The sequence below is a fragment of the Ochotona princeps genome, chromosome 4 (genome assembly GCF_030435755.1).
Source record: "Ochotona princeps isolate mOchPri1 chromosome 4, mOchPri1.hap1, whole genome shotgun sequence".
NCBI lineage: Eukaryota > Metazoa > Chordata > Mammalia > Lagomorpha > Ochotonidae > Ochotona > Ochotona princeps.
The window spans coordinates 57,297,430-57,315,925 of NC_080835.1; the positions used below are offsets into that span (position 1 = coordinate 57,297,430).

The 18,496-nt window shown below is 42.3% G+C and overlaps 1 protein-coding gene across 1 annotated transcript in view; it reads right to left on the reverse strand.

Moving 5' to 3' along the window:
- The window catches only part of NARS2 (asparaginyl-tRNA synthetase 2, mitochondrial), a 129,983-nt gene that overhangs the window by 65,253 nt on the left and 46,234 nt on the right, over positions 1-18,496 (reverse strand). Inside the window, exon 6 of the mRNA XM_058663658.1 lies at positions 14,141-14,235. Coding sequence (XP_058519641.1) covers positions 14,141-14,235 — 95 coding nt within the window. The remainder of the gene's footprint in view (positions 1-14,140; positions 14,236-18,496) is intronic.

Genomic DNA, 18,496 nt, shown 5'->3' on the forward strand with positions numbered 1-18,496 from the left:
TGAATGACCAACATTATTCTGGAGTATATCCTTCACAGGTTGTGGGAATGATTAAGAAGACATACTCAGGGCCAGTGCCAACGCACAGATCATTAAAGTGCCACTTGCTATGCTAGCATCCAGTATCAGAATGCTGGTGTAAGATCTGGCTGCTTTGTTTCCAGTCCACAGCACAAGGTTATCCATTCTGTGCACCCTCTGCACCTGCCACTTCCTATCACCACCAACAGCTCATTTCCATCTTATGCTCCCATTCATCTACTGCTCTTTCTTAGTGGACAGGGATAATCATTTACTGGTTCTGATAAGTGATCAGATCTACATCATTCCATTTCGCTCTATTTTAGGATATTAACAATGGTCACAGGGATGGGCATCTGACCGAGCAGGCAGGATGCGGCTTGAGATGCCTGCATGCCTTTTCACAGGGTCTGCGTTCAAGTCTCACTTCATTTCCAACAGCAGTTTTGGCTAATGTGCACCCTGGCAAGCAGCAGGTGAGGATAGCTTAAGCTGCTGCATCCCTGCCATCCATGTAGGAGACATGGATGGAATTCCTGGCTCACAGTTTCAGCCTAGATCAACCCCACTTGTTGAAAGCATCTGCAGTGAATCAGCAGATGAGAATTCTCTGCTTCTCTCTGTCAACATTTTCAATACACTTTGTAGCTCTTTTTGTCTATGGTCATTAGTCAAAAAAAAAAAAAAAAAAAGGCTTCTCTTATGAAACACTTCTGTCCCACCTACTACCTCTTTTAGTTACTTTCAAGGCCCAGGAAAATTCTGGAACATTGTAGATTCCAGAGGGCTTGATGGGAGTAAAAGAGCTCTTTGTTAGAAATGCTTAGATGGTCTACAGCAGTCTTCAAATTTCAACATGTATTAGACTTATGCAGAGTTTACTGAGCACAGCTTGCAAGGCCACAGCCAAGGAATTTTTGCTTTGGTAAGCCTCAAGAATCCACATTCCCTCCACTTCCCAGGTGAGGCTGATGCTGCAGGTCCAAGGATTTCCAGTCTCCAGTAGCTTCAGACCTTGGGTGCACAGAATAACATACAGTGCTTTAAAAACACCCCTGATGCTCAGTAGCATCCTTAGACCAATTACATCTTATTTCCTTCGGGCTGAATCTATGCATGAATTGAGAGTTCACTCACTTCTTCCCAAATGGCTGCAACAGCTGGGTTGGGCTAGGCACTAACCAGGAACTCCATCCCACATCTTCCATGTGGGTGGCAAGACGTCAAGCACTTGAATCAGCTTTTGCTGCTTTCCCAGGTTCATTAACAGGGTGCTAGACTATAAGTAGAGCAGTAGGGATTCCAAGAGGTGCTCTGATAGGGATGCAGATGTTGCACATGGTGGCTTAACCAGATGTGCTGCAATGACAGTCCCTATTTAATTAAAGGTTTTTGTTTTGTTTTGTTTTGTTTTTTGAGAGGGAGCATGACAAGGAAATGGAGGGAAGGAAGAATGAGGAAAGAAGGAAGGGAAGCAAAAGAAAGTGAGATGGAAGGAGAAAACCTAAAAGACAGACAGTGCTCCTATTTGCTGATTTACTCCCTAAATGCTCACAAGAGTTGGGAGTGGATCAGGACGAAGTTGAGAGCTAGAAACCAGGAACTCATTCTAGATCTTCCACTGTGTGGCAGGGACTCAACTACTTTAGGCATTACACGCTGCCTCCCAGAGTCTACATCACCAGTGTGTTGGAGCCAGGACTCAAACTCAAGTACTTTGATATGGGAATGAGGCATCGTAACTGACACACATCTTAACTGCCAGGTTCAATGTCTGCTCCACATCTGTGTCTTTAAGAGACACTGTAATGTACAGCTTGAGTTGAGAATCACTGGAGTAGCAATTCTGACTGCAAGTGTAAGGCACAACCAACTGATACACATGGTGTCACATTATAAAATGGGTACTAGCTTCACCAGGCTGACAGACTACTAGTGAAAACATTTCTAGAATTCTTCACAGACTCCAAATCAAACAGAACTTGGTTAATGAATACAAAAGCGTAAGGAGACCATTACAGTCAAGAAACAGAAGCTGCCATTAGAGGCACATTTAACTTACAGGAATAAATCATTATAAATCCGTTTTCTCTTAATTACAGGATAAAGATGAAGAAGAGAAAGAAGAGGAAGGACAGAAAGGACGGGGAAGAAGATTATGACAATGACATAAGAGAAACACAAACAGAACAGAAATGTCTGCCTGGACCATGGGGTCACACCCACCCTGGGCATTTGTGCAATAAACAGTCTGGAAAGGAATTTCTGGCCTGCACTGTCAACACTTTTAGAGCACTTCAGAAAACATCAGTGTACAGTAAGAAGTTAATCATTTGTACATGCATACTAAGAAATACTCCAATTTTAGAATATAATGTAACAGGGCTCGGCAGCGTGGCCTAGTGGCTAAGGTCCTAGCCTTGATCCCATATGGCCGTTGGTTCTAATCCCGGCAGCTCCACTTCCTCTCTATCTCTCCTCCTCTCGGTATATCTGACTTTGTAATAAAAATAAAAAAAAAAAAAGAATATAATGTAACAATGTGAGTCCTGTTAGGAATAAACTGTTAAGTGAATAAAGTTACATAAAAATACAGATAATTCATCTAATACAAAATTAAAGAACTTGCAAAGATAAACAATGTACTGCTCATAAATACAAAGGTGATAAAACCATAAAGGAAAATAAAAGAATGATAGTAGAATAGAGGATAGCAGCTTGTTTTCAAGGAGATGGAGAAGGATGGGATTGGGAAAGCATAATAGTGACTAAAGACATAAAACACTTTGTAAGTACTGGTGCTGAATATATTATCATTCTTAATACCTTACCTATGCATTTATTTTACAAGTTTAATTTTGCATCCATACAATATTTAGACACTCTTATACATGGTGTCTAGAGAAGAGGAAGAGCCAATTTTCCCCCAATGATCATGGCTCCCTAAGAAGAAAATCTGATTCAGGTATGATAAAACAGCTCTAGTCTCTCTTTTTTTCCTTGGTTTCACTTGTCTTTAAATGACACACAGAGAGGCTGGTGCTGTGGCATAACAGGCTAAGCCTCTGCCTACAGTGTTGGCATCCCATATGTGTGCTGGTTTGTATCCCAGCTGCTCCACTTCTGATCCAGCTCCCTGCTTATGACCTAGGAAAGTAGCAGAGGATGGCTAAAGTTCTTGGGGGTGTTGTATCCATGTGAGAGACACATGGAAAACTCCTGGCTCCGGATTGACTCAGTTTCAGCCACAGTAGCCATTTGGGGAGTGAATCAGCAGATGCAACTAACTCTCTCTCTCTCTCTCTCTCTCTCTCTCTCTCTCTCTCTCTCTCCAACTCTGCCCTTTAAATAAAAATAAAAATAATTTTTAAAAAATGATACAAGCAATGATACAAAGAAATAGCACATGCTGTAGAATATTTAAAGCAAATATCCCTCATGATATGGCTCACGGTATGCTCTATCCAAAAGGTACACTCTAGGACAAATTATTTACTATTCCCAGATTCCTCCCAATCCTCTTACTAATTCAAAATCACTAACTGATGAGACATTAATGTAATCAAAATCAAATACATATTCTGGCTAAGACAGGCATAGCAAAAAAAAACATTTTTAGACTCTCTCTTTTGCTCCCTATTTATTCATTCAAGAGTCAAGGAGGATAAGAAGGGAGAGAGGAAAGAAAGGAGAGGGAGGGAAAAAGCAGAGAGTGGGGAGACAGTGAGCCGAGAGAGATGACTCTCCTTTCCAATGGTTCATTCCCCAAATCCCTGAAAACAGTCAGGAAGCCTGGAGCTCTATCTAGGTCGCCTATGTGGGCGGACTACTCAAGACATCACCTCAGGTGTACCTCAGCAGGAACCTGAATCCAAAGCAGAGCTGGGACTCAAACCCAGGGACGCCAACATGGGATGTGGTGTCCCAACTGCTGACTTCACTGCTGTGCCAAATGCCTGCCCTCAAAAATGATTTTAGATTTTTACTTTACTTGACAGGCAGAGATAGAGATTGGGAGATTTACCAACTGCTTATTCACGGCCCAAAGACCTGTAACAGCCAGGTCCGGGGCCAGGCCAAAGCCAGAAGCCCAAACTCTCTTTAGGTCTACTACAGTGTCAGGGCCCTGCATACCTGAGCCACCATCACTACCTTCCCAAGGTACACATTACCAGAAACTGGATTGTAAGCAAAATAGCTAGAACACACACAAGTCCTAACAACTGCATCAAATGCCCACTCCTATGAATTCCTGTTTATTGTATAAAAAGTATACTTCAGTAACGTTAAAAAGTAACAGCAGGTTGCTCATACACTGGATTATTTTTGCTAAATTATAATAAGGTGAAATGTCAGGGTCCAGGAACCCCAGAAGGAGCACAGAAAAGATCTCCCTAAAAGAAGACGAGAATCTAGAACACAGTGACCCTCCACTGCCAATAAAGCCACATACGGCTCTTAGGCAGATTAGATCCTATTCTGCTCTCAGTGCCTCTCTTTTTTTCCCTGACAGGTATCTGATTTCTCCAAATGAATCCCTTCCTTAACCCCAGATACTAGTTTACTTCAACATTCTGACCGACTGGTGAGTCTGCACCCTGGCACATCTAGCCTCTGTCCCAATTCCACTTCATGTGAACTCCAGTGTGCTCACTGTTGTTAACACAAGTTGTCTATTATTGGAAAACTTTCCCTTCCTGGTTACATCATGTTGGCTTCTCGCTTTGGTTCATCCTTTGTAATCACACTGGATTCTCTGGGCCCAGGTTTCATCACTACCATCATCACAGCACACTTCAGTAGTTACAATGCAATAAACACCAGGCTTCACATGGTGTCTGAGTCTCACAACTGCCCTGCAAGGTGGCCACTGAAATTTAACTTAATACACTGGAAGCGGAGGTTCAGACATTTTGCCTATAAATCTAGTAAGCAAAGAAGCCAAAATTCAATCTCAGTCTCTGACTGCATTTACTTCAACTAACAGAACCACTCATTTGGACAGGATCAGTGCTTTGAGACAGGGATGATGTTACCCAGCAGCTGCTTAGCTCTGTAAACAGCACTGGTAACTCTCTATATGTGATCCAACAGGGTTGTCCCATATTTGTAACATCCTCCTTGGTGTTCAATGGTTACATACCATTCGGATGAATACTAAAATCATTGCTGAGTAAATGAGTAACCACAGCTATTTTTAGAAGACAACAGGCTAGAGAAAAAAAAATGTCAAAAAGACAAAAATTCTGTTCCCAATACAATCTAAATTCCACAAACATGCCACATGTACAATTTCTTTTCCTTATAAAAAAGTAATTAAGGGCCCGGCAGCGTGGCCTAGCGGCTAAAGTCCTCGCCTTGAAAGCCCCGGGATCCCATATGGGCGCCAGCTCTAATCCCGGCAGCTCCACTTCCCATCCAGCTCCCTGCTTGTGGCCTGGGAAAGCAGTTGAGGACGGCAAAATGCATTGGGACCCGGCACCCGCGTGGGAGACCCGCAAGAGGTTCCAGGTTCCCGGCATCAGATCGGCGTGCATCGGCCTGTTGCAGCTCACTTGGGGAGTGAAACATCGGATGGAAGATCTTCCTCTCTGTCTCCTCCTGTCTGTATATCCGGCTTTCCAATAATAATAAATCTTTTTAAAAAATAGTAATTAAAGCCACCTGAGGAAAACAGAATTTGGAAAAGATTATGCAGTAATCGAAAGAAGTACAAACATCAGTTTTGCTTTTTTTAGCTCCAGTCACTGTCCATATTGGCTGAATTACTAAGGATTAATTTGCTGTTTCATTACAATAGCCTACATCTGCTTTCAGACACTGCACCTCATGTACAACGACTTCTACTTCTATCTTTCAGCAAAAGAGTGCCAGGGAACTTTTTTTAAACTCATACAAATCTTGCTTCAATCTTTCCAATATTTTTTCTACTCAACCAGACCTCAAGGAGTTAGCAAAGGAGCTACTCTCCCTACAGTCATAGGGAAAAAGGACAGGTTATTATTCCCCTTCACAAAGGAATTCAGTACTAGACATGGGCAGAGGACCCAGTTTTCAGACTCCCAAGGGTGGCATGCAGACACTGCAGAGTTAAGCTGTTGGAGAAGCTCTAAATCATCCTGTGAACAGTGCAACCTAACTAGCAATTAAAGAAAAGCAAATCAATGCTACTCAAGCTAGTAAAAACCTGAGCACATGTATTCACATTTACTGCCTCCTTAGAGAAACTTTAAGAGCAATAAAAAATTAAAAGAGAAAAACAGGAAGGAATCTTTGGTGGATAAGTAACTGCAACAGATCTCTGAGGGAGCGATGACTGAATGGTGACCAAAGGAGCAAAGTATGAAAATCATCTGGAATACTGAGTTAGTAATGCAGCAGAAGGGGGATGACTTGGTGAGGTTAGGAGTGGGAAAGAGGTCATTCACTGAGAGTTGTATATGGAACATCCAGCCCTCCCACTAGAATGGCTGGAGGCTTTATATACCAAGCAACACCAAAACAGTCTTCTCTGCATCCATGCTTCTCATCATTAGCATCTACTGCAGGGTCTGTCGGGTCAAAGCCTGCTGAGCAGTGATTCCCAGGGACTGAGGACAGGAAGGAATGAAAAAGATCTGCTAACAACTCCTGGATTTCTTTCTGGAGGGCTGAAAATGTTCTAAAATCAAATAATGGGGATGACTGACAACTTTGTACATATAGTAAAAACTACTGATGTAAGTACTGGCAAAATTCTACGATATATAAATTCTATCCTGATAAACTTATTTTTGAAAAAAATTTACTCATCTGCATATAAGACTACCACTGAAACCTATCAAACAGATTCCATAATGCTGAGACAAAGAATTTTATTCACTGGTGCTTTAAAGGAGGGGCTACTGTGATGGCACATATGGCTAAGCCCCTGTTTGCAATGCTGGCATCCCATATGAATGCCAGTTCGATTCCTGATTGCCCCACTTTTGATCCTGATCCCTGCTAACGGCATGGGAAAGCAGCAGGGAATGACCCAAGTCCTTTGGTTTCTGCACCCACATGGGAGACTTGGAAAACACTCCTGGTTCCCAGCTTCCGAACTGCCCAGTTCTGCTGGCAGCTATTTGGGCAACCAACCAGCTGATAGAAGATCTCTCTGTCTCTTCCTATTTTTCTGTAATTCTTTCAAGTAAAAATAAATTAATAAATAAATAAGTCTAAAAGAAAAAAAACACACAGCAGTGATATAATGTATATCAAGTGTATTAGTCATTACTAAACAAGAATATTTGAAAATGTACTGCTAAATAATGATTCTGATGTTACCACTAATTCAACTCAATCTAGAAGAGGCATAATTCTTTCACTACATGTTTTTCTTGCTTCAGCAAACTACTTTTTCTAATAGTTCCTATGCTGCTAATTTCTTTTTTATTGCCCATCTCAATTATTAGTTTCTTTAGGTCATAAATTGAAATCATGAACCGAAATCATGTTCAGTGTTGGACATGCAACTGGTTTTCAATAAATGTTGAAATGAAATGAGATTTCAGGCAGTGATATAACGATAGGCAATAAAATGACAAAAAACAACATATAATTTGAGGAAGTGACAGTCTGATAGAGATAAGTTAACCAACAGAAAATTTCAATATTTTCTTAAAATATTTATTTTTACTAGAAAGGCAGATCTACAGAGAGGAGAGACAGAGAGAAAGATCCTCCATTTATTGGTTCACGCCCCAAATGGCCACAATGACCAGAACTGAGCCGATGCAAAGCTAGGAGCCAGGAGCTTCTTCCGGGTCTCCCACGCAGGGGCAGGTTCTCAAGGCTTTGGGCTGTCCTCCACTGCTTTCCCAGACCACAATCAGGGAGTTGGATGGGGAGTGGAGCAGCTGGGACATGTGAGCACTGGTGGGATCTCGGTTCTCCCAAGGTGAGGATTAGCCAATTGAGCCATCATGCTGGGCCCTCATTTAAGTATTTTTAGTAGAACTGAGAGAAATCCTTTTCCAATATATATCTAAAATATAATGTCTCTGAATTTAAAAATTCAGATTCAGGACAGGTATTGTGACAGTTGGTGAGACTGCTACATGTGACACCAACATCCCACACATTTGCTTGGTTTTTGGGCTGATTTCATTCCAGTTTAGTTACTTGGTTTGTGACTACTGTGAACCTTCCTAAACACATTCTTTTGGTTTAATTCATCAGTTCAAGTACTGAACCTGGCAGCTGTGCACTATTCATACTCAGGGCCTTCTCACAGCTGTGGTGAGAATGACAGCTTTGAACCTAAGTCAGAGCTGAGATGCCTTTCTAATTGGATGTGAAACTGTCTTGCCAACTGCCCACATGACTCCCTCACCCTTCATCCTCTTTATACTGAGATGCTTATCTCATTTATAATTTGTATTTTGGCTTTGGCCATTGTGGCCATCTGGGTAGTGAACTGGATATCAAAGATCTGTCTTTGCAACTGCCTTTCAAACAAAACAAATCTTAGAAACTCTTTAAACTTGTTTTTAAAAATACTATATTTTGGGGCCCGGCGGCGTGGCCTAGCGGCTAAAGTCCTCACCTTGAAAGCCCCGGGATCCCATATGGGCGCCAGTTCTAATCCCGGCAGCTCCGCTTGCCATCCAGCTCCCTGCTTGTGGCCTGGGAAAGCAGCTGAGGATGGCCCAATGCATTGGGACCCTGCACCCGCGTGGGAGACCCGGAAGAGGTTCCTGGTTCCCGGCATCAGATCGGCGTGCATCGGCCCGTTGCGGCTCACTTGGGGAGTGAAACATCGGATGGAAGATCTTCCTCTCTTGTCTCTCCTCCTCTGTGTAAATCTGGCTGTAATAAAATGAATAAATCTTTAAAAAAAAATTCTGTATTTTGGATCTGACACAATGGCTCAGTGGCTAAATCCTAACATTGCATGTGCCAGGATCCCATATGGGCACTGGTTTGTGTCCCGGCTGCTCTACTTTCCCACTCAGTTCCTTGCTTGTGGCCTGGGAAAGCAGTAGAGTACGGCCCAAAGCCTTGGGACCCTGCACCCTTGTGGGAGACCCGGAAAGAAGTTCCTGGCTCCTGGCTTCAGATTGGCACAGCACCGGCAGTTGTGCTCACTTGGGGAGTCAATCATTGGACAGAAGATCTTCCTCTCTGTCTCTCCTCCTCTCTGTATATCTGCCTTTCCAACAAAATAAATAAATCTTAAAAAAAGAAGAATCAATATGTATGAATTATGAATTCTCAATAATTAAAACTAGTGGCTGATACGATGGTTCAAATAGCTAATCCTCCTGCAAGTGCTTGTATTCCATGTGGGCACCAGTTCGTGTCCTGGCTGTTTCACTTCTTGGATTTAGATTAGCTCAGCTCTGGCCTTCCATCAGCAAATGGAAGATCTTTCCTTTTCTTCTCTCTGTAAATCTGCCTTGACAATCCACACTATAAAACAAATGAGTCCTTTTTCATATAACTCATTAACTAGTTCATGAAATACATGAGAAGTGAAGAAAAAAAGCAATCTTTCATGTAAAACTTCAAATATAACTCTTGCGGGATTAGTGCTGAATTCCATCTCCCACTCAGCAGACACACAATTCCAGTGAGGGAAGACTAAATTTAGTCACTCATTTTCAAAGAACAGAGTAAGGAAAGAGAAAAAGAATACATTATGTTAAGAAACTTGAAAAACAATACCTTATCTAAGTAATGAAATAACAGCCATCCAACGAACAGTGCTAACATCTTCACATCTTACTCCTTGGTAGGGCGTGATGGGAAAAGCACTCTGCCTCTTCTGCATTTTTTTTTTTTTTTTTTAACCCTGATGCCCTAGTTAAACCCACTCTACTTAGCAGAAAACCTCAGCTGGCGGTACACTCACAGCTCACAAAGGGGAAAGACTGAAGATGGAGACTCTACTACAGATTGGAACAAATTTGGGAACCATGTCAAGAAGCTTTGTGTGTTGGGCCCGGTGTGACGGCCTAGCAGCTAAAGTCCTTGCCTTGAACACGCCCCGGGATCCCATATGGGCACTGGTTCTAGTCCCGGCTGCTCCACTTCCCATCCAGCTCCCTGCTTGTGGCCTGAGAAAGCAGTCGAGGATGGCCCAAAGCCTTGGGACCCTGCACCCGTGTGGGAGACCTAGAGGAGGTTCCTGGCTCCTGGCTCCAGATCGGCGCAGCACCAGCCGTTGCGCTCACTTGGGGAGTGAATCATCGGATACAAGATCTTTCTCACTGTCTCTCCTCCTCTCTGTATATCTGACTTTCCAATTAAAAAAAAAAAAAGCAGCTTTGTGTGGCACTCTGAATCAAACCTTGGAAAAAAGACAGTAACAGAAAAACTGATTAAGTCTAAAAAAGCTCTGGAATTCCATTAGTATTGATACACTAAAGCAGATTCTCAAGTTGGCAAATGTACTATAGTAAAGGAAGATGTCAACAATGGAGGAACTGAGTGGGGTCTTAAAAACTACATCACCTTGGCAGTTTTATCGCAAAGTTAAGTATTTAAAATATTTATTTCAAAACCCAAAACCAAAACAAAACAACAAAACATCCTTACAAAAGGGTGCTATCAACTCACTAACAAAGATATCCTTTTTAAAAATGTTAACTTTCTAAATTTAACTACCATTCACTCTATTTTAAAAGTTTGTTAAATACAAGTACAGAAAAAAGAAAGCCAAAAGAAAAAGGACTCATAATTTTTAATGGGTAAATTATGCATTAATCAGAAACATGGTGTACTGTATATTAGTAGTTCCAAAGCTATGCATTTTAAACTAGGAACATTTGACAGACAGTAGAAACATTTTATAACACATTTTAAAATACACAGATATTCTACCAATTCAATCTTATGTGGTCTCACTGTTAACTGTGTTCCCTGGCTCACTGAGAAAGGCATATTTAATACATTAGCTGTATTATAAGAATGCTTTGTAAATTTACACCTTTCACACACCAGGTCTTTGCCAAACAAAGACTCCTTGTAATTTTATAGACGACAAACTTTCAAATCTTGACTACAAGTCCAAGCACAAACAGCCTTAAAAACAGTGATGTCCTTTAATGCATTATGGGGATACAGACCCATCTAGATTATTTAATTACTTAGCAGCATGTGCTTGCTTAATTTTTCTTTTCACTGTTGAATTAAAAATCTCACATTAAGGTGATGTTTTGTGTTAACTTGTATATTTTTGTCCAACAGAGTTGCTAGGAATTTCTGTTAGAAGAGATAATCACAAAGTTCAGAGCATAGTGGTCAGTAGGACATTAGCCAGTTTATAGCAAACACAGCAATCTTATTATATCAATTATTTTCAGTTAATCCACAGCTCCTCAGATGCTCTTTAAAATAAACAGCCTTACAACTTCATTTGTTCCCATAGTAACAAACGAATTGGTAAAACCTTTGAGATATGTTCACTTTATATTTTTATGAGTCATATTTTACATTTCCTAAAATTATACTTTGACAAGCATTAAGGACTTCTCCACAGTGTGTCTGACATGGCCTTTCCCAGGCTCAGCTCTACAAATTCTACATCCTCACAATGCTGTAAACAAGACAGTTCTGGAAAGCGATCTGGCAGAATTGTCAACTGTTTGGAACCATAAAACAATACCTTTCTGTCTCAAAGATAAACTGGAAAAGAATCTAAATACATGCTACTTTTAAGATCATCTTCATTCCACTGCTGGCTTTCCATCCTGCCAGCAAGACAGGTACAAACCATTTTATTACATCTCTCAATGTTCCCAACAGGGCATTTTAAAAACAATGGGAAACACATAAAGATCCCTTTCTTTTCATTCGAGTTACCTCCTGAAGAAATTTTTAAATTTCAAATCCTGACCTTTATATGAGGGGGAAAAAAAGGATCTGTAGGGGAAATTCAAACCACATTGAATTAACATTAAGAAACTACCTTCAAAATCACTGAACATAAAATTTAGACAACTGACACAGTAGCTGAAGTCTTCGCCTTGCAAGTGCTGGGATCACATATGGGCGTTGATACCCCATATGGACACCAATTTACATTCCGGCTGCTCCACTTCCCTTCCAGCTCCTTGCTAATGGCCTGGGAAAGCAGTAAAAGCCTGCCCCAAACCTCGGGACCCTATATCCGCGCTGGAGACCTGGAAGAAGCTCCTGGCTTCGGATCAGCTCAGTTCTGGCCATTGCAGCCACTCTGGGAGTAAACCAGTGGAGGGAAGTTTTTCTCTGTATCTCCTTCTCTGTAAATCTGACTTTCCAATAAAAAAAAAAAGTATAAACAAATCTTAAAAAAATTTTAGATAGGACTTTAAGGGTCTTTTTGTACAGCCCCATTTGAAGGAAAAAGAAATTGGACCCAAAGTAATACAATGATTTCTCAGTGATCTGATAGTGGTTAAAACTCATCTGATCTGTACCCGGTGTGATGGTTCAGGTAAATCCTTACCTTGCCAACACCTTGCCATATGGGCACTGGCTCGTGTTTTGGCTGTTCCACTCCCCATTCAGCTTCCTACTTATGGCTTGGGAAAACTGCAGAGGATGACTTACCGCCTTGGATCCTACCTGCGTGGGAGGTCTGATATAGGCTAAATCCCTGGTTCCTGGCTATGGTTCATAGCTCAGTTCCAGTCACTGTGGCCTGTGGAAGGTGAATCAGCGGATAGATGATCCATCTCTCTGTCTCTCCTTCTCTGTGGAACACTGAATTTCCAATAAAAATAAACGTATCTTTAAAAAAATTCATTTGATCTGACTTAAGACTTAATAATTTGTTGTACACTACTTACATGGACCTGAATTAATTTTATTTAACTCAATTTTTAAAAAAGATTTATTTTTATTGAAAGTCAGATATACAGAGAGGAGGAGAGACAGAGAGAAAGATCTTCTGTCCACTTCTCATTCCCCAAGTGGCCACAACGGGCAGAGCTAAGCCGATCTGACGCCAGGAGCTTCTTCTGGGTCCCTCACACAGGTGCAGGGTCCCAAGGCTTTGGGCTGTCCTCGACTGCTTTCCCAGGCCACAAGCAGGGAGCTGGATGGGAGCTGGATGGGAGCTGCATGGGAGCTGCATGGGAGCTGGATGGCCCACTGCACTGGGCCCTAACTAAATTAATTTTAGAAAGGTTTTCTTCCATCTATTTCAGGCATGTCTCCTTTTTCTTTCTTTCTTTTTTTTTTTTTTTTTGATTTATTTATTTTTACTGCAAAGTTAGATATATATATAGAGAGAAGGAGAGACAGAAATATCTTTTGTTCAATGATTCACTCCCCAAGCGAGCGCAACAGCCAGTGCTGCGCCAATCCGAAGCCAGGAGCCAGGAGCTCTTCCAGGTCTCCCACACGGGTGCAGGGTCCCAAGGCTCTGAGCCATTCTTTACTGTTTTTCCAGGCCACAAGCAGGGAGCTTCCGGCAAGAGAAGTAGCTGGGACATGAACAGGCGCCTCTGTGGGATCCTGGCGCCTACAAGCAGAGGATTAGCCAATTGAGCTATCATGCTGGGCCCAAATACGTGGTTATTTTTAATGAATTTTATGAATTCAAACATACTGATATATTTAAGTGAACTAATGTCTGAGTCACTTTAACTAAATTACCCAATTTTGACTAAAACAGGAAGAAATTCCTAGACGTTAACACATTTATTTTTCCTTTACGGATGAGTAGGCTCATGGTCGCAAATCAGGCAGTCCTTTGATTCAACATGTGGTGAGTCCCGAGCATGGGGAAGGGACAATCACCATGTCAGAAACAAGAGACAAAGTAACATGGTCTCGAGTTCTTCCTCCAGGACCATGTGCCTCTTTCTATAGAGCATCATGATCAATTAAGGACCCCATCCCAGTAACCTAACTCAATCTAATTACTGTACAAGGCTCCACTTCAGACAAGTTTCTATCCTAATACTAAAGCCATTGACAATAATCTAATAATTGTTACCACAAGATTTGGGGTATAGACATCTACATATATTTGAAAAACTGATCTTTGTTTTTCAGTACATAACCAAGATTAGTTTTGATTTTCAGTTTGAATGTTCAAAAGGAAGGCACTGCTTCACCTTCATTCAAACACAAGTCAGTAAAAGCAAAATAGAAAGCTCAGTACCCTGACATCACTTCCAGATGAAGTTGTCCAGAAACAGTCAGGAAAGCAGGAACATCGAAGAAATTCCCCTCAGATGCTTTTATCTTGCTTGATGGCTACAAATAAAAAATACAAGACACAAAAAACTATTACACGCTCGCTCTGCACACTCACATACATATCACAACTTAAAATATCTTTTTTTTCTAAAAGGTGATTTTTTAAAAAAGATTTATTTATTTTAATTAGAAAGGTGTATATACAGAGAGGAGAAGAGACCAAGAAGAAGATCTTCTGTCCAATAATTCACTCCCAAAATGGCTACAATCCGAAGCCAGGAGCCAGGAGTGTCTTCCAGGTCTCCCACATGGGTGCAGAGCCCCAAAGCTTTGACACCTTGACTGCTTTCCCAGGCCACAGGCAGGTAGCAGGATGGGAAGTGGAGCAGCTGGGATTAGAACCAGCGCCCATATGGGATCCCGGTGCGTTCAAGGTGAGGACTTTAGCTGCTAAGCTATCGTGACAGGCTCTAAAAGGTGATTTAAGTCTTTTTTTTTTTTTTTTTTTTTTTTTTTTATAATTCAAGAAGCCGACAGACAGCTCTCCTTTCTCCTGGCTTACTACTCAGCTGGCTGTATGGTCAGGACAGAGCTTGCAAGGTGAGGATTCGCCCATTGAGCCATTGTACTAGGCCGCAGAAATTTTATTTAGTTGGCTGGTTTGAAAGGCAGGCATGTAAAGAGCTTTCCATCCACCAGTTTACTCCTCAAATGCCCTCACCAGCAAGGTCTGTGTCAGGCCAAGGCCAGGAGCCAGGATCTCAAACGGGGAATCTCACATGCAGGACAGGTACTCAGCCAGTTGAACCACAACCTATAGAGCCCACAGTGCGCATCAGTAAGAAGCTGGAATTGGGAATGAAACTAGGACTCCAATCCAAGCACTCTGAAATGAGATGGGGGCATCCCATGCAGCATTTTAACTGTTTTCCCCAAATACCCATCCATTATTTAATAAAGGTATACAAAAGCAAACAGAGGGACAACAGAGTCAGAATAATATATCTGGCAACATCTAATACTGACAAGCAATTAATGAACAAAATAAAATGAAGTAAAAGCATACCACTGAATATTTTGTAGAAATTCAAAGCAATAGATTCATCTACAACATGAATAGTTTCAAATGAAGAGTTATATGGAAGACAAGTAGGAAAAAACAAGATAGATGCACTACATACTACTGCAAGTTTAATCTACACAACATAAATAAGAATTCTGCAATCTATAGTGGACAGATTTATATGCCTATTCTACTGACCAGCAGTGTTTATTGATAACGCCACCTTAGTATTGTGATTTAACAGTCCCATTTTTGGACCCAGCGCGATGGGTTAATGACTAAAATCCTTGTCTTATACAAACCAGGATCCCATATTGCCACCAATTTGCGTCCCAGTTGCTCCACTTCCCTTCCAGTGCCCTACTTGTGGCCTGGGAAAGCAGTGGAGGATGGCCCATCACCTTGTACCTACAACGGAGACGTGGAGGAAGCTACTGGCTCCAGGCTTCAGATTAGCTCAGCTCTGGCTGTGATGCCACTTGGGGAGTGAACTAGCAGTTGGAAGATCCTTCTTTCTTTGAATAAATCTGATCTGCATTTCCAATAAAAATATTTTTTAAAATAAAAGAGTCCCTTGGGCCCAGTGGCGTGGCCTAGCAGATAAAGTCCTCGCCTTGAATGCCCCGGGATCCCATATGGGTGCCGGTTCTAGTCTCGGCAGCTCCACTTCCCATCCAGCTCCCTGCTTGTGGCCTGGGAGAGCAGTTGAGGACAGCCCAAGGCTTTGGGACCCTGCGCAGCCAAGAAGGTCCCCAAGAAAGGCAAAGAGGCCAAAGACACAGAGGTCAAACGGGGCCAGGCCAGGAAGGCTCCCAGAAAGTCAAACAAGGCCACACAGGCCTCTGCTGGTCCTAAGAACAATGGGAAACCAAAGGTCAAAGGCCACAGGAAAAGCCAAGGAATCCCGCCTGCCCTTCCAGGAGAGGCCAAAGCTCCCAGGAAAACCAGTGCCGCCGACAGCAAGAGTTCTAAACCCATAGCCAGAAAGGTCAAGAACAGTGGTGTTGCTTCCCTGACTAAGAAGAAGACAGCAGCCAAGGCCCCTGAAGCAGCAGCAGCCTCAGGGGATAAGGAGAGGCCCAAAGCCAAAGCCAGCACTTCCACTAAGGGCCAAGGGTCCAAGGCTGGGTATGCACACCTGGCTGGGGAGCCAAAGGCTCCCAGGAGTTCGAGAAAGCCTGGGCTGTCTGCCAAGGCCTCGGCACCCAAGGCCTCAACGTCCAAGAAGGCAAAAGCCGGGAGCTCGGGGCCCAGCTGAAGAGGTGCAGGCCAGCTGTGATTTTATCTTCCACATAGCATCCCTCTATTTAACGGTGACCTATTTATTAATAAAGGCTCTGCTTCTTTGCAAAAAAAAAAAAAAAAAAAAAGAGACCTGGAAGAGTTCCTGGCTCCTGAATTCGGCTTGGGATTGTTGCAGCACCAGCCATTGCACTCACTTGGGGAGTGAATCATCAAACAAAAGGTATTTCTTTCTCTCCTTCTCTCTATATATTTCTGACTTTGCAATAAACATACATAAATATTTTTTTAAAAAATCTTACACAAAAAATTAGTATAAAGTCACCCAGTTACAGTACAGTGATGATAGTGTACCAATAAGCCAGTCGGATAAAACTGAAAACCCAGAAGTAGACAGATACATTTTAAAGTAGATAAAAGTGGGAATATTTTATTTTATTTTATTTTATTTTTTAAAGATTTTATTATTATTGGAAAGCCGGATATACAGAGAGATCTTCCATCTGATGTTTCACGCCCCAAGTGAGCCTCAACGGGCCGATGCGCGTCGATCCGAAGCCGGGAACCAGGAACCTCCTCTGGGTCTCCCACGTAGGCGCAGGGTCCCAAAGCCTTGGGCCGTCCTCAACTGCTCTCCCAGGCCACAAGCAGGGAGCTGGATGGGAAGCGGAGCTGCTGGGATTAGAACTGGCACCCATATGGGATCCCAGCACGTTCAAGGTGAGTACTTTAGCCACTAGGCCATGGTGCTGGGCCCCTGTGTAAGATGTCATAATTTTTCTTTGAAAGCAAGAAAGAACAGGAGAAGACACACACACAGTCTTCCATGTGCCGGTTCACTCCCCAAATGGCCACAGCATTTGGGGCTGGGCCAGGCCGTTACCACAAGCCAGGAATTCCATTCTAGCGTCCCACAGAGCTGACAAGGACTCATACACTGGTCATTCTCTTCTGCGTTCCCAGATACACTGCAAGGAGCTAAATGGGAAGCACAGAAGCTAACACTCAGATATGGATGCTAGCACTATAGGTGGCAGTTTTTTCCACTATGCCACAATGTAGTCCTATCCTATTTTAAATATCGCATTTTTGAGGCATTTTTGATCACTGCACTAAATAGCACTAACAGAGACTTTTTCCCATGCATTTTCACTTGTGTTCCATCTTAACAATTGGTATCTTCCCTATTTCCAGGTCGTACTTATTAATAATAATTTAAAAACTACATTAATTTATTTATTTAAAAGAGATACAGAGAAACAGGGAGACGGGAAGATCTTGCATCCTCTGCTTTACTGCCTAACGCTATAATGGCCAAGGAAGAAGTTCTTTGCTTCTTCCAGGTCTCCCACATGGATATGAGGGCCGGAGGACTTGCGGATTCTCTGCTGCTTTCCCAGAAGCCTTGACAGGGAGATGGATTGGAAGTAGAGCAACCAGGACTCAAAATGGCACTCATACGGAATGCTGGTGTTGCAGGCAGTAGCTTTACATGCTATGCCACAATGACAGACCCTAAACCCATTTTTTAAATTAAATACATGTTTTCATTGATGATTATGTGCTAGGTACTAAGCCAAATGCAGGACACAATGATAAGAGAGAATAGATCTCTGAGGAATTAAAAAAAAAATAGTTTCATAAGTTAACACTAAAACTGCCAATTCTGCTCTCTGACTGGTTTGGGAAAGCAACAGAACATAGCCCAAGTCTTGGGCCACTGCCACTCATGTGGGAAACCCAGAACAAACTCCTTGCTCCTGGCTTCAGACCAGCCTAACTCCAGCTGTTGTGAGAACAACGGACGTCAACCAGGGGATGGAATATCTCTCCCTCGTCCCTCGGTCACTCTCTTCCTGTAACTTTACCTTTCACATGTTTTTTTTTTTAAAGATTTATTTATATATTGGAAAGTCAGCTTTATTGAGAGAAGGAGAGACAGAGAAAGATCTTCCATCCACTGGTTCACTCCCCAAGTGGCCGCAATAGCCAGAGCTGAGCTGGTCTAAAGCC